Here is a 15,352-nt window from a genome sequence, read left to right as displayed (position 1 = left end):
TGACAAAGCTGGGACAGGCAGAAGGTGACTCAGCCTTAGCTAGAGGCATGGGGGTGGATATTAGTTTCTTTTCCAGTTACTGTGATAAAACCACCAGGATCAGAAGAGAGTCATGAATGCACACTTCTGCTCAGCCCTCCCTCTCCCCTGTTCCGTCCAGGATTGCCTGCGCAGGAAACAGCCCCGCCCACAATTAAGACGGGTCTTCACATCAATGAATGTATCGTGTTGAAAGGTGTATCTGTGTGTGCGTGTGCACATTCATGAATGGAAGTCAGAAGGAGTTGGTTCTTTTACTCTGCCATCCGGGCCCTGGGGGATTGAACTCAGATCCCTCCAGGGTGCTTGGCGGCAAGCACCTTTACCCACTGAGCCATCTCACTGACTCCCTGATCATTCTAGATGCTCTTAAGTTGACGGTTAATCCTAACTACCTGAGGAGGGTTATTGAAAGGGGGACGTTGAAACAGAGCCCTGGAGCCCAGGGATGTAAGCCTCATGATTGTACCACAGGGGTGGGGGAGGGGGGATTCAGCCGTATGAAGGTCTTAGGATAGGATAGATAGCTTGGCATTTTCATGAACCAGCAGGAAGGGCCAAGTACCTAGAGCAGAGAGAGACATGGAGGCCGGGGTCTCCAGCCCCACTGGTGCGGGGTACCTTCTAAACATCCCAGGACCAGCCTCTACCTCACGCGACCAGTCTCTGAACCCCTCAGTCTCTTCCTCCCTTCCTCTCCGCAGTGATGTGCCCAAACGTGCCAAGACCTTTGGGGTGTCCGGGAGCTCTGAGGTGAAGATCTACATGGTCTACGATCCCCCACCAGCGGCAGAGCCTGCAGGCCGGACCCACTGGCCCCTGGATGCTAACGTGGATGTGGTGGTGGTGGCGGACAGAGTCAGTAAAGACTTACATGACCTCAAGGTAAACAACATCCAGAGTTGGGGGTAGCTTGTATCCCATGCCCAGCCATCCCCTGACACATCTCCACAGAGACCCAGACCCATCTCACCCACCCCAATACCACCCCAACACCACACAGCACACCCAAACCACCTGGCCACCCTTCAGACCCACACGCCTCTATTTTACTCCCTGCAGTTGCCCCCAGACCCCTGTGCTCCCCACACAGGATTGCATGGCTGTTACTCGAATGCACTCACGAAGGGCCCCAGCACACCCACCCAAGCCTCCACATGTACCCAGCAAGTCACCTTTGACCGACAGCTCCCAGATGGCCCTGATGTCTCCCACACATAGTGGTTGTCGAATAACGGACTGGCCCTCATCTGCCGGCCCGTGCTTTCTCCATGGTGGAGCAAGCTGGGACCTGTGTGTGGCTCTGCACATGACTGCAGGCTGAGACACCCTTCCCTGGAAGGAATCCTGTCGCATGGGGCAAGTGGGGGAGGGGTGGGAGCTTCTGGGGTGGCAAAAGTCCTGGCACTCACTGTGACTATAGGACCAGGCTGGTTATTCCCTCTCACAAAGGGACGAATAATGCCAAGGAAGGTCACATTGTCTAGGCCAGTAGGTCAGTAGGTCAGTAGGCCAGTAAGCCAGTAGCGCATCTCTGCCTGTCGCTCTCATTTTCTCAGAATGTCCTGGAGTCACCACTTTGAGCCCTCCTTTCTCCTTAAACTGCTTGGGGCCCTGGAACAGTACCCCAGGTCACAAACCCAGGTCACAATTGCTAAGTATCTTCGCCTCCACCCAGAGCCTGGAGCCTCCAGCTTGAAAACCAGGCTGTAGGCATGGTCCCCTTGTCCCCTGCCTTGCCTTCCCTTAGGGTTGATTTTCTTCCCCAGGTGACAGTATCATACTTTGAGTCACAGGAGACTGCTGCCCTGGCCCACAGCGTGCTCTACCTAACTGCTGTTGGTGAGTCCTGCTCCTGCCCGGCTGTGGACACGGTAGCTATCGGATGTGGTGAAGGGGACTGAAGGTTGTGGAGTCTTCGAGGGGAAAGCCTCAGCTACCCGCCTCACCCCTCTTCGGCCTCTTGGGAGCGTCAAACATCTCCAGGACCATAGGGATGGAGACCCAGCCATGCTCAGGGTCAACAGTCTAGAAATGTCACTGCTATAAGCTTAGTCCACGGTGGTGTCCTCATGGGGGTCCCATTGTCTCTAGGTCCCCGAGACCCAACCTCGAACCATGGAGAGGCATGTGCCTCTTTCACCCAAAGCCCACGGCAGCATCCTCTGAGGACAACGGACTCTGATCATAGGTCCCCAGAAGATACAGTTAAGGGTTCCCTGTGTGTGACATAGAAACCCAGAGTCTCTAAGACATAGTCACCCGGTGCACACGGCCAAGACAGAAACTTGTGTCCCTCCAACACTGTTATTGCCCATGTCACTCTAGCCAGAGCCCCGAGGCAAGCACACAGGTGCCTGAATGTCGAGTCTCCAGAGCTGGGCTTCTTGGTCCTCTGCTGGGGTGGGAGCCAAGCTGGCTGGGCCATCCCAGGTACAGCGACAGTGACCTATCTGCCCTTTGCAGATGTGTCCCTCGATGTCGACACAGGCCGCACAGGCAAGGTGAAGAAAGGCTCTGGTGACAAGGTGAGACCCTGGATACCCCGAGAGTGTGAAGCTGACAGGCAGATACCTGGGTGATCTTGGCAGCAGACAGCCCTCCTTCTAGAGGAGCAGGATCTGTTCTATCCATAGAAGGATGGCCAAGCTCGCTCAAGGGAGCAGTAGCTTAGGCTGATGTGATAGACATGCTGTGTGACTATTGGGGAAACGCCCTCTCTGGTCTGTCATATTCTGCTTGCTGATATAGTTTCTGTTCAGAGGATTGGATCTGGGCCTCTCCGCATGGCAGATGCTTCATGAGAGGTTGGTGAATGATGGAATGGCCTCCTTCTGGTAGAGAGGGCTATGGTATTCAGCTACAGCTAGGCCACAAAGAATGTAGAGGAGAACAGAGTTATCCCACAAGAAGCATGTCGTCACACTGGGGCAGGAGGTACAGTGTGTAGGGAAAGATCCAGAGAGGCAGCCTGGAAGGATCTGTGAGACCCTGATGAATGTTAATCCCAGGAGACTGCTGGAATGGAGGACCCTTCTTCATGGAGATCAGAGTAGGTCTTGGGTAGAGCCAAAGTGTGGCCATTTCTGTGTGTGGTGACATCACCCTGCTTCTCCACTGTGAGTGCTGGGCACAGTTGCTTCCACGGTCCTGCAGGTGTTCACTACACAAGGGATGGCCGTCTCCGGGTCTGAGCCTTGCAGAAAGCTCTGTTCCCCGGGCCCATGGTCCCTCGTTAAATCCTTAAGCAAACCCAGGATATAAAAGTTTCTGGGCTAAGCACTGAGCCAACCCAGGCCATGTCTAGTCCTCTTCCCAGAATCCCCAGGCTAGACTAACCCAAGCTTTCCTGTGTGCCACAGAAAACCTGGCGCTGGGGCTCCAGGGGCTCCGGGGCCATCCTGTTGGTAAACTGTGACAGAGATATCCATGGGTCCAGGGAGGACCTGCACGCCAGCCATTTGAGGTCACTGGAGGGTGAGTGACAGCAGGCATGGGAGGTGAGGAGGGAGGGAAAGAGAGAGTCTGGGTTGTGGGGGGCTTTGACTCAGAAACCACTCTCCCAGACCTGCAGGACATGTCCCCAATGGTGCTGAGCTGTGGCGGTCCCAATGAGCTCTTTGAGAGCCACAAGCTGGTCTTGAAGGCGTCTTTGCCCGATTCCAGAAGACTGAAAGTCTTCTGTGCCCGGGGTGAGTGGCTGGGGCCTGTCACATCTGTCCTCCTTCTGTGCTCCCTGGGTCTGTCAACTTTCAGCAACTCACTGTGACCTGCTCGGCTACTCCATCGGGGTACAGTATAACAGCCAGGATGGGGCCCCAACTGCTCTTCCCATTGCACAGAGGGAGAAACTGAGGCCCAAACACAGTCACTGCCACACAGACAAGTGGGGTAGAGGGAGAGTCCCAAGCCAGGTTTCTTGGGTCTGCACTGAACTCTTGCTGTCTGGTGGCCCCGCCCAAGCAGGGCAGTGAGGGGCTGGAAACTTAGAGGCTGGGATCCAGGTCCTGACTTCTAATCATGGCTGAATTGCTGGAGTTTCCTAATCAGAATCTGCAGCTTTAAGGGACTGGGGTGCAGCTCAGTGGTGGTATATTTAATCACCTCAAATAAAAGCCCAACCCCATCAGAAGCCACGCCCACTACCTTCTGACACCACCAATGAGGTTCATCCACTGTGCGGCACACATGGTCACTTCATTGCCTTTTCGTGGGTGTGTAATAGTCCATTTATGAATTCCCTTATTTGGCTAATTTTGTTTATAAGCACTGTGGACAGACATTTGCGTCCCCATCACCTTTTGGGTCAGATGCTTTTCTCTAATTGAGTGTTTTACACTTTACCTGAGGCTCAGAGAGGTTGAGTCATTGAGCCAAGGTCACACAGCTTCTGTATCATCGTAGAGCTCGAAGGGAACTGAAACAGAGCTCTTCAGGGGTGCCTTGGGCCCAGATTCCAGTCACAGGTTTCCTGTCCTCCTGTCCTGCCAGCCCCAACCCTGTCCCCACATTGGCCTGACCCTGTTCTCCTTAGGTGGGACCTCCCTCTCCAACTACAAACAGGTGCTAGGGCCCCGTTACAACTCCTATGAAGTGGAACGGCATCCTGGCGAGAGGGAGATCCTGTTCTACGTGGAAGGACTCGCCTTCCCCGACGCCAATTTCTCAGGGCTGCTCTCTCTCAGTGTCAGCCTGGTGGACACACGGGTACGTTCAATATGAGGGATGTGTCAAGGGAGAGGTGTGGGGCACCCAGGAACCCACAGAACCACTGAGCCCTCCTCTCCCCAGCCCCTCTCCGAGGTCTCAGTCTTCACAGACAGCGTGACCTTCCGAGTGGCTCCCTGGATCATGACCCCCAACACCCAGCCGCCCCTGGAGCTGTATGTGTGCAGGTGAGCCCCCAGGCCCCGCCCTGCCAAAACCTGAGAAGTAAGGGAGCAATCCTGCCTCAGGGTTGGCCAGCCGTCATTCAGGGATGCTGTCATGTAGCCCCGAGTCTCCACAGGACTGCAGTGGGGGTCAGGCCACGGCCACCAGCACCAGCTCAAGTCTGACGACTCCCTGCCTGGTACAGAGGCCCAGACACCTTGAATTCAGTCTGGGTTGTGGGGCCAGGTGTGGCTGTGCAGGCCTGCAATCCTTCGTTTGAGAGGTCGGGGAGGAAGATCAGGAGCTCAAATCTAGCCTCTGCTACATGAGCCCCTGGGTGGTGAGGTTGAGCCCTGCATTTGTGCTAGGGACTGTAGGGACCTGACCTCACCCTCCTTGGGTCACTTCTGCATCTTCTGAGGACTTAGGGACCCAGCCAGAGGGCCATTGTGAGTCTGTCCCATTCCGGCTGTCCTGGGCCGTCCACTGTGGCCTAGTATCTGGTGGCCTCTGCTGGTCAACCCTTGAGATATCACAGGTAGAAAAGGAAGACAGGCCCACTGAGCGAGATGCAGATTTAAGCAAGGTGTGGCCAACCAAGCAGGAACATCCCAGCCTCCTGTCTTCTCAGAGTCTTCACCATCACTCTGCTCTGAGAAGACCAGGCTAGCCCATTTACTGACATTCCATGAGTGACATCAGCCCTGAGTCACCTCCATAGCCACCCTGGACTACCTGGGTTGGCTCAGGCATCTGGCTCTGGGCTCCACAGACTGCCTTTCCCTGTTCACGCACTGGTCATCTGTTGTGATCCGAGGACACTACCCCTGCCCCCTCCCCCCCAAGTCTTCTAGCCTCTCCCAGGTGGAGACAGATCTGAAGCTCAGATTCAGGGACACGGTCCTGGCACAACTGGATTCAGGTCCCAGACACTGTCACTGTCCTTGCAGTGTCACAGATATTCATGGCCGCAATGACAAGTTCCTGGAGGACATGTCCCACCTGGCCATGAAGGCCAACTGCAAACTTGTAGTCTGTCCCCGGGCAGAAAATCGCAATGATCGTTGGATCCAGGTGGGTGCAAGGCTGACCCAGAGAAGAGCCGTGAGTGGGGGAGGGGGAACCGGGGGGACAGGAGCTCCCAGCCGAGCCTGGGGACATGGGCCTGTCTGGCTGGCGCCAGAGCAACCTGGCACAGAACTCGTAGCCATCGTCCAGCAAGAGAAATCTCTCCTGCCTCCTCCTGATGCCCTGACTCTGGGATGGGTCTCCTGGATGGAGCCCTGGAGGCCTCCCCCCTCCCCCGTGTACTCCCCAGGTCATGGGTAATGTCCTTGTCTGGGGTCATCTTTCCTGAGACCCCCTGAGGAGACCTGCTGTCGATCTTTCTTCCTTACACAGGATGAGCTGGAGTTTGGCTACATTGACGCCCCTCACAAATCCTTCCCTGTGGTCTTTGATTCCCCCCGAAACAGAGGCTTGAGGGAATTCGCCCTTAAGAAGATCCTGGTGTGTAGCCAAGTACACCGGGATGGGGTGAGGGAGTTGGGGGGGGGGCAGGCCTTTGGTGGTTCCTCTCCTGGGAATCCTGGTGGAACTTTAGTGTCCAAAGACTGGTGTGGGCGGTGACAGCAACCAGGAGAGTGGGTAGAAGGGTCCATCTGCGAATGCAAATCACATGTAAATCATATGCAAACCACATGCAAATAGACACCCACTCCCACTACAGTTGCATTCTGGGAGAGGCAGAACCGCAATTTTCTTGGTCAGGGCCTCATTCTCAGTGGTGGGGAGTCAACAGAAATGTGAGCCCTGACTTTGAGGGGCAGTGTGCCCTTGTGAGCATGCCGTACCAGGGGCTGTGCTACTTCCTGTTCTGGGACGGCAGCAGTTGGTACAGCTCACACCACCCTCCAGTTTTCAGGACCAAGGACACTGAGGCTGGGAAGGTTAAACAGCTTGCCCAAGTCAGTGAGGCAGCGGGACACCCATGCACCCATAACTGGTGCCTTCCGGCCTCTGCCTGACAGTGGGCTGCACTTTCTCCCGAGGTGGCCTAGTTTCTGTTGGTTTGTGGGCCCCAAGTCTCTGGTAGAGTGAGGATCTGTGGAGACTGGAGGGCCTGGCTTTCGGCAGTGTGATCCCTCGGCCTCTGCTCCCTTTGAGTTCACGGTGCTTCTTTCTTCTCGGCTCACTCTGAAGGCTGAGGCTTCTGAAGGTCTTCTTTTCCTGATGGGTGTGTCAGGAGTCCTGAGCTGCTCGCAAGTTTTAATGTGTAGTGTATTCCTCTCTCTCTCTCTCTCTCTCTCTCTCTCTCTCTCTCTCTCTCTCTGTGTGTGTGTGTGTGTGTGTGTATGTGTGTGTGTGTGTGTGTGTGTGTGTACACGCATGCATACACGTGAAGACCAGAGGTCATCCTTGGATGTCATGCCTCAGTAGCCATCCATTTTATGTTCGTGAGACAGTGTCTCTTATTGGCCTGGGACTTGCCACTTAGGCTAGGCTAGCTGAACAGTAAGTCCCAGAGTTCCACACACATCTACCCCACCTCCCAGTACCCCAGGCTTTTCTGTGGGTGCTGAGGATCAGACTCAGGTGCTCACGTTTGCGTGGCAGGTGCTTACGTTACCTCAGGAGCCATCTTCCCAGAACTTATGTGCCTCCTTCTTCCTTGCCAAGGTCTGTCTCCCATGACTATCCATCCATGAGTACCTTAGACACACGCTGCTTGATCAAGAGTCTGGTGACTGACTCTCTGCTCTCCTCTGGATAGTGCCATGATCTTGAGCTGTTGAGGGTGTAGAACAGGGCTTGGTGGGTTTGGATAGAAGCAGGCTTTCAGTGGAGAGCCAGGGAGCAGGGATCTAGTGTCCTCCCCTCCGCTAGGCATGGCTCCTTCCTCCCTGATCCTCCTGTCTGGGGGGGCTCTGATGGTGCCTCTCCAGGGTCCTGACTTTGGATATGTGACCCGGGAGATCGAGTTCGCGGGTGCCTCTGGCTTGGATTCCTTCGGCAACCTGGATGTGAGCCCGCCGGTGAGGGTGGGCAACAAGGAGTACCCCCTCGGCAGAATCCTCATCGGTGGCAGCTTCCCCAAGTGAGTGTTTCTTGGAAAGGTGTCTGGTGTGGGAGGATTTATGGCTTTCTGGACTAGGAGGTGCTCTCCAGGGCCCGCGGAATGACTGTCACAGAGTCCAGACTCAGAGATGATCCCCAGCCCACGGGAATGACTGTCTAGACTAGGAGATGCTCTCCAGTCCATGGGAATGCCTCCCAAAGATAATAAAGTCTCAGGGTCAAATTAGTGGCCCCAAGTCTGATAAGCGTAACCGCCACATTAAACCAGCCTGTCAGAGGCTGGGGTTGAGCCCCATTGATAGAGCTTGCCAGGCATGCATGAATTCCTGGGTTAGATCTCCAGCCTGGAGTAAGACACCCAAGAGAGGTGGCACAGACTGTGATCCCAGCACTTGGGTGGGTAGAGATAGGAAAATCAGAAGTTCAAGGCCATTCTCAGCTACCTCAGGAATTCAGGAGGCAGCCTGGGCTAATTAGAACCTGTCTGAAGTCAGCCCAGGTGGGAGGTGACATGCCCTCTGCCGTTGAAGCAGAGACAGACATGAGGAAGCCAGTCGCCGTGGTCCTGTCTTAGAAGGGGCCGGAGGCAGGATAGGCAACTGGAACTGAGCGAGTAGCCAGCTGGGTACCCTCATGGCAGAGCATCTTAGCGGGCCCCAAGCCGGCCAGTTGTGATGGAGCAGAGGTCGAGGTGCTCTATTTAGGGCTCAGTTAACACGTAGGCAGATGCAGATGCCTGCTCACTACACTGAGTGGGTTCCTCCCCGCCCCCCAAGTAGCCAGAGAGGAGTGCGCGCCTGGAAGCCCACAGGGTCACCATTCTACCACAGACTCTGGATAACCTTTTCACCTGTAGAGCTTGGTATGGAGCCTGGGTGTGCCCCTACGTGTCCTCTGAGCTCCAGGTGGCCTCTGACAGTGGGAAGGTCGCATAGCCTTGGTAAAAAGCCTGGGGCTGTGAAATCATACAAGGCAGGGTTTGCTGGTACCAAGGGAAGCGTGAAGCTGGGTGCTGGGACCTGCTGCACTGGGGTGAACATGGCTGGAAATGGACAGATGGCCCTGCTGGACACCATTTCAGATAGTGTGCTGGGGCTGGCCCTACCACAGCCTGGGCTTCAGGCCTGGAGGTCTTCAGGGAGGGAGCCGTGAGTCTCTGGAGTCCAATGTCCACGAATGTGGGCTGTACCGCTCGGCCAGTGCTCACCGTTGTGTCCGGCAAATAGTAGTCAGTTTGTTCATTCACATTAAGGTCACATGCCAGGCACGGGGGAGAGTGCTGTGGGTGTGGAGCCTAGTGGTACAAGCCTATTACCCCAGTACTCAAGAGGCCGAAGCAGGAAGGTCATGAGTTCAAGGCTATGCTTGGCTGCAATGAGACGCGTGTGTCTCCAAAACCAAAAACCCAAACAAAACAAACAAAACCTAAGTGAAAATTACAAACTGAAAAGAGAAAGAACTGAGCAAAACAAACAAATGAACAAACAAACAAGCGGCATCCAGAAGAGGATGTTCTTACAATAAACAATCTCTTTTCTATCCCATGCCTCATTTCCTCCAGCTGTAAAATGGGCCCTAATAAAAGGCCCTCTCACTTGGGGCTGGCCAGATGGCCTAGTGGGTAAGGTGCTTGCTTTACAAGTGTGAAGGTCTGGGTTTGGATCCTCAGCATGACAGCCTGTGTCTGTAATCCCTGCACTGGTGGGAGGGGCAGAGACAAGAGGATCCCTGGGGCTCACAGTGCAGCCAACCTAGCTGAAACAGTAAGCCCCAAGTTCAGTGAGGGACCCTGTTCCCCAAAATAAGGTGGGGAGCCATAGAGACGAACATCTGATGTCGGCTTCTGGCTTCTGTGTGTATATGTTGGGGTGGAGGGTGAAGGGGGCCATACCTGTCCCAGTCAAGAGCTTTCCCCTCCCCCCTCAGGCTGCAGAGACTCTTTCTGGACCCTTTGGGTTCACGTGAAAGACCTCCAAGGGAGGCAGAGTCTCCAGGAGCCCATCGGCTGTGGCACACCAAGGAGCGGTACATCAGCCTCTGGACTGTTAGAAACCAGGAATAAGACCCTTAGTGGACAGATGGGACTCTGGTGCTCAGAGAGGGACAGCTACCGGTCTAGAGCCACACTGGATTAGTGATACAGTCAGAATCCAGGTGTCCTCTGTGGATCTTAGTGTAGAAGTTGGTAGTCAGCTTGCTGTCCTGAGGTAGGAACTTGCCAGAGGGTTTAGAGAGATTGGAGGAGGCCAGTGGGCAGGGGCTGAAGCTGAGGGAGAAAGAGAGGAGAGGCCCACAGGCACAAGGTGAGGGAGGGGACAGGGTGACCTTCAGATGGTGACTTTGCTAATATGTGTGTATCCCAAGATGGCCTTTTTTGGTTGTTAGGTTTTTTTGAGACAGGGTTTCTCTGTGTAGCCCTGGCTGTCCTGGAACTCACTCTGTAGACCAGGCTGGCCTGGGACTCAGAAATCAGCCTGCCTTCTCCTCCCCAGTGCTGGGATTAAAGATGTGCGCCACCACCACCCGATTTAGGATAATCTTAAGGACTAAAAGTGGTATTAAGGGTAAGAACCTAAGCCAAGCTCACAGTAGGTACCCAGCAAACTGGATCCTTTCTTGACTGCCTTGGGTTCTCCACTCAGGAGCTCAGACCGTTGAACAACTCTGCCCCCTGGTGGTGACTTTGGTTATGATGCCGAGTCGAATCTGCTGTCTCCTGGGACCTGGACCATCCATTTCCTCTTTGCCTCAGCCTCCAGAAAGGAGGGTGGGGGAGGGCTCCAAGGAGGAGCGTGGCTCTGCACATGCTGAATTGTTTTTTTTTTTTATTGTTTTTAAAGACAGCCTTCAAATCGACTCACACTATATTAAATCAGCAGACACAAGAACGTGGTTCCCACCTTCTACCCACAGTTCCGAGCGGGCTCTTCATTTGCACTTTCCCCGAGCTTGTCTGTGCCAAACTCCAGTCACTATGAACTATGGACTTTTGGGGGTTTTTTTATTATTACTTTGAGGCAGAGTCTCATGTAGCCCTGGCTGAGGTCAAACTCAAAATACAGCCAAGGATCCCCTCTGCCACTGCCTCTGCCACTGTCTCTGCCTCTCAGATGCTACAATGACAGTTGTATACCACCACACCCTGTCTATGCAGTACCAGGGATTGAACCCAGGACCTCATGCATGATTGGCAAGCACCACACTAACTGGGCTGCCTCTGAAGTCTCTAGATGGGGACTAGCTGCAACATGGCTGCTCCAAAGCGTTTGCATCTTTCACCAGTGTTTCTGAGGCAGATGTTATATGAGGGGGGCGAGGGCTTCAGTAGAGAACATCTTAGATGCCTAGGCCCCGGCCCTGCGAGGATGTGCACCTCAGTAGAGGGTGAGACCCAGGCAAGAAATGTCCCAGGTGGTTGCCACAGAGAAAAATGAAGCTATGAAGGAACACGGCTTCTGTTTGTCCAAACCTCAGAGAAAGATGACAAGATTTGAGTTACCCCCAGGAGAGGCAAGAGGGGAATGATGGGGAGAGGTTTGTGACTCTAGTTGCAGGGCAGAGTAGGTGCAAAGGTCCTGGGGCAGAAATGTATCTAGTAAGTTCAAGAAACAGCAGGAGACCTGAATGAGTAGAGCGGAGAAGGGTCAGGGCCAGCATGGGGTCAGGTAGACAGCGTGCTGGCCATGGGGAAGTCAGAAGGAGTTAGGCAGGGGCCAGGTAGTTTCTGGAAGTGAGTGAGGCCATCTGGAAGAGGGACGTTTGGAAGCCTCCCTCTGGATGGATCATAAAGGATGAAGCTTGCAATGGGCACCAAAGTGAGGGACAGGCTACTGGCCACCCAGAGAGGAAGGCTCCCATTGGCTGCCAGGCAGAGCCTCGCCACAGGAAGCAGGTCTGAGAGCTTGTGTGTGGTGTGGCCCTCAGCTGGACAGTCTATCGGGAGCAGGATCTTTTTATTTATATAAAATAACTCTTTGAGTGGGTCCTCTTCCCAAAGGGGAACCAAGGCTTAGAGAGCCAAGAAGAGAGCCTAGGCCACACAGCCGAGAGAGGCCAGGGTCAGGGCTTAAGGGTCTCAAGGCCAGGGAAGTCCAAGCCTGGGGATACAGCTCAGTTGGTAACACGCCTGAACCCCCAGCACTGTGTAAACCAGTTATAATCCCAGCACTCAGGAGCTTGAAGCAGGAGGATCAAGAGTTCAAAGCCATCCTCAGCTACAGGGGGGGGGGGGTCCAAGCGGAGGTTCCTGCTGCATCCTCCTGGGTAAAGGGGGGGGGTCAGTATGCTAGATTTCATCTCAGGAGCTTCTAGGGGTTGGGCAGTGGGGAACACCAAATGGCCCAGGCAGCATGTGACTCTAACACTCTGGAATGAGTAAGACTGGCCTTTTTTATCAGACCCCACAGCTGTGGTTGGCTGGGCTCAGAAGGCCTTACTCAAACAAGTCGACCCCCTTGCCAAACCTGACCCCTGACCCTGGCCAGGCTTGCATCTGCCATGCCCCAGCTGTCCCCTGATCTGTGGTGCCTACCTCTCTTCTCTCGGGATGTCCTCCCTCTCTCTGGTCCTCAGCTTTGGCTACAAATCTCCGGGCCTAGAATGGTGGACTGTGGCCCTGACCTTTCTCAGCAGTGTGGCCAAGATGGTGGTGTCACCTTAGTTCAGTGTGGCTGAGACTGCCGTCATCTTAGCTCCCTAAGCCTCAGTTTCCCCTCTGGTGAAGAGGACCCACTCAGAAGGTTTTGAGAACACCAGGAATCTGACTGAGCGTCTCTTCCCACCAGGTCCAGCGGGCGGCGGATGGCCAAGGTGGTGCGTGACTTCCTGCAGGCCCAGCAGGTGCAGGCGCCCGTGGAACTCTACTCCGACTGGCTTTCCGTGGGCCATGTGGATGAATTTCTGAGCTTCGTGCCCACCTCTGACCAAAAGGTGTGACCCCTGCTCCACTGCCCCACAGACTTACAATTGAGTCACATCTGGCCTAACGGGGTGGTTCATGACAGCGAACTGTCACCAGCTCAGACCTATGGGGTTAGCGTGTGTGGGGCTTAGGTCCTGTTAATCAGGGAGTGCTTCCTGGAGGAGTCAAAATGCCTCAGATCAGGAGGACACTGTGTGCTTCCTGCTGGTCCTTTCAGACCCAGACCACTCCAAGAGTCAGGCAAGAGTTGGAAAAATGACTCAAGCACTATCTGCTAGACTCACACACACACATTTAGCCATGTAATCCTCCAAACAAGCCCTTTTATTGACTCCATTTTACAGGTAAGAAAACTGAGGCTCAGAAGGGTTCTGCCCTCACTCAGGTTCATAAAATTTAAGGGTGGCTGGGAAGGATTGTAAACAGGTATGGGCTCTGGTTTCTACACTAACCAACAGTGCCACCGTCTTGTAGAGAGTGCTTAGGAAGAAAGTGGCCCTCGGATATCATGGACATAAGTAACCATGGTGACCGGGCGATGATTCTGGCCCAGCGTGGTGAGAGCTCTGATAGGGGAGGAACAGTGAATGATGAAGCAGGAACACACCTGGATTAGGTGGGAGGCAGGAATTGGGTTCCCTGAGAGGCAAAGTGAGCAGGGCTCCCGCTAGGGAGACCAGTGTGGAGAAAGGCCAGCAGATGGGAACTACAGAAGTGATGGGTTGGGTGGACAGGGTCAGGAAGAACAGAGCCCAGTGAACATCAGGCTCCTGAACGGTCCTTGGAGGTCTCTGGCTTCGAATGGATCCTTGAGCCATTTGTCCCCCTGTGTGGCAGGGCTTCCGGCTACTCCTGGCCAGCCCCAGTGCCTGCCTCCAGCTGTTCCAGGAGAAGAAGGAGGAGGGCTACGGGGAGGCCCAGCAGTTTGATGGTGAGTGCCCGAGGTTGTGTCGCCTGTCGCCTCATGGGGACTCTGTCCTTCCTTCACCATCCCTGGGCATGTTCCTACTGCTGCCCTGAGGCAAGGAGGGGGATGAAGGAGCCAGAAAGTCTCCCGGATCCTTGTATGCTAGTGTAGACTGGGCTTTGGGAAAGATGCATGGGTCCCACCTGGGCTCAAATGGGCTCAACCCTAGCTAGAGGTGGGGTCAACCGAGGGTGTGACTTGCCTCTTAGGACCTCGGTTCCCCCTCTCTTCATTGAAAATGATAACACCCCCACTCCTAGGGTGATTTTAAAAATCAAGGAATTAAGCTGGCTTCCCACAGATGTGGGAGGTCAGGATCGGGAGCTGTGAGGAGCCCTGGGGCCTTTCTCCACCATTTCTGAGTCTTCACCAGGTCTTCACTGCAGCTGGAAGCAGCCTCTCAGTGTCTGGCCTTTCTCGTTCCCCAACCTACTCCTGTCAGAGTCGCTGGCCTGCACTGTCCCTTTTTCGGGCCTGGAGGCTCCAGGCAGGGTCCCTGAGCCATGCGCAGTCTGTCTGTGCCTCTGAACAGAGTCTGTCTGTTTCCTTGAATACAGTTTGTCTGTGCCCATGAACTCACGCAGTCTGTCCTTCGCAGGCCTCAAACATAAGATGAAGAGAAGCATCAATGACATCTTAGCCGACAGACACCTCAGGAGGGACAGTGCGCACGTGCAGGTGAGACAGGAGAGAGGCTGAGTTGTGGCAACATCCAGCCTGTGCAGCCTGTTTGTCCTGCAGATTTCTGAGGGTGTGGAAATGGGCCTCGGCCTCAGGAGCTGGTGGACTTGGGGACAGGCTGACCACCCTCAGGCCGTAGCAGGCACCTGGGGTTGCCTGGCTCTGGGGATGCCGGTCATTTCCACAGAGGTGAGACCAAGCCCTCACTCTGGAAGTGCGAATGTGAAAGGCAGAGGCATGGGGTCCTCAGGGGCCCTGTGCAGAGACCCGGTGGCACAGGTCTAAGAAGGGATATAGCCGACCAAAGATGGTGCCTGCCGTGTGTGATGCTAGGCTTAGTGAAGGAGAAGGCCCCTTCTGCACCAAGCCAGGACTTTACCTAGATGACTAGGGCAGTATGTTAAAATGACAGAGGCTGGGCTAGAGAGATGGCTCAGTGGTTAAGAGTACTAGCTGCTCTTCCAGAGGTCCTGAGTTCAATTCCTAGCAACCACACGGTGGCTCATAACCATCTGTAATGGAATCTGATGCCCTCTTCTGGTGTGTCTGAAGACAACTACAGTATACTCATACCATAAATAAATAAATAAATAAATAAATAAATAAATAAATCTTTTTTAAAAAATTAAAATGACAGGGGCTCGTCAAAGCGACTCAGCAGGTAGAGGTTTCTGCTGCCAAGCCTGATGAGCTAAGTTCGATTCCAGGAATCCACATATACCTATAGACACATGCAGGAACCCACATACACCTATAGACACATGCAGGAACCCACAGACACCTATAGACACATG

At 54.4% G+C, this 15,352-nt stretch overlaps 1 protein-coding gene across 1 annotated transcript in view; it reads left to right on the top strand.

The window, feature by feature from the left end:
* Positions 1 to 15,352, top strand: part of Padi1 (peptidyl arginine deiminase 1) — a 32,757-nt gene that overhangs the window by 12,436 nt on the left and 4,969 nt on the right. Inside the window, exons 2-14 of the mRNA XM_028753962.1 lie at positions 744 to 924; positions 1,809 to 1,881; positions 2,506 to 2,567; positions 3,402 to 3,516; positions 3,606 to 3,731; positions 4,574 to 4,746; positions 4,831 to 4,934; positions 5,862 to 5,985; positions 6,313 to 6,420; positions 7,857 to 8,008; positions 12,774 to 12,918; positions 13,748 to 13,841; positions 14,476 to 14,555. Coding sequence (XP_028609795.1) covers positions 744 to 924; positions 1,809 to 1,881; positions 2,506 to 2,567; positions 3,402 to 3,516; positions 3,606 to 3,731; positions 4,574 to 4,746; positions 4,831 to 4,934; positions 5,862 to 5,985; positions 6,313 to 6,420; positions 7,857 to 8,008; positions 12,774 to 12,918; positions 13,748 to 13,841; positions 14,476 to 14,555 — 1,537 coding nt within the window. The remainder of the gene's footprint in view (positions 1 to 743; positions 925 to 1,808; positions 1,882 to 2,505; positions 2,568 to 3,401; positions 3,517 to 3,605; positions 3,732 to 4,573; positions 4,747 to 4,830; positions 4,935 to 5,861; positions 5,986 to 6,312; positions 6,421 to 7,856; positions 8,009 to 12,773; positions 12,919 to 13,747; positions 13,842 to 14,475; positions 14,556 to 15,352) is intronic.

Source organism: Grammomys surdaster, unplaced genomic scaffold, assembly GCF_004785775.1.
Source record: "Grammomys surdaster isolate TR1022 unplaced genomic scaffold, NIH_TR_1.0 125977, whole genome shotgun sequence".
In the NCBI taxonomy this organism is placed as follows: Eukaryota; Metazoa; Chordata; class Mammalia; order Rodentia; family Muridae; genus Grammomys; species Grammomys surdaster.
The sequence above is the reverse complement of the archived record's forward strand: the minus strand, read 5'-3'. Positions and strand labels throughout refer to the sequence as shown.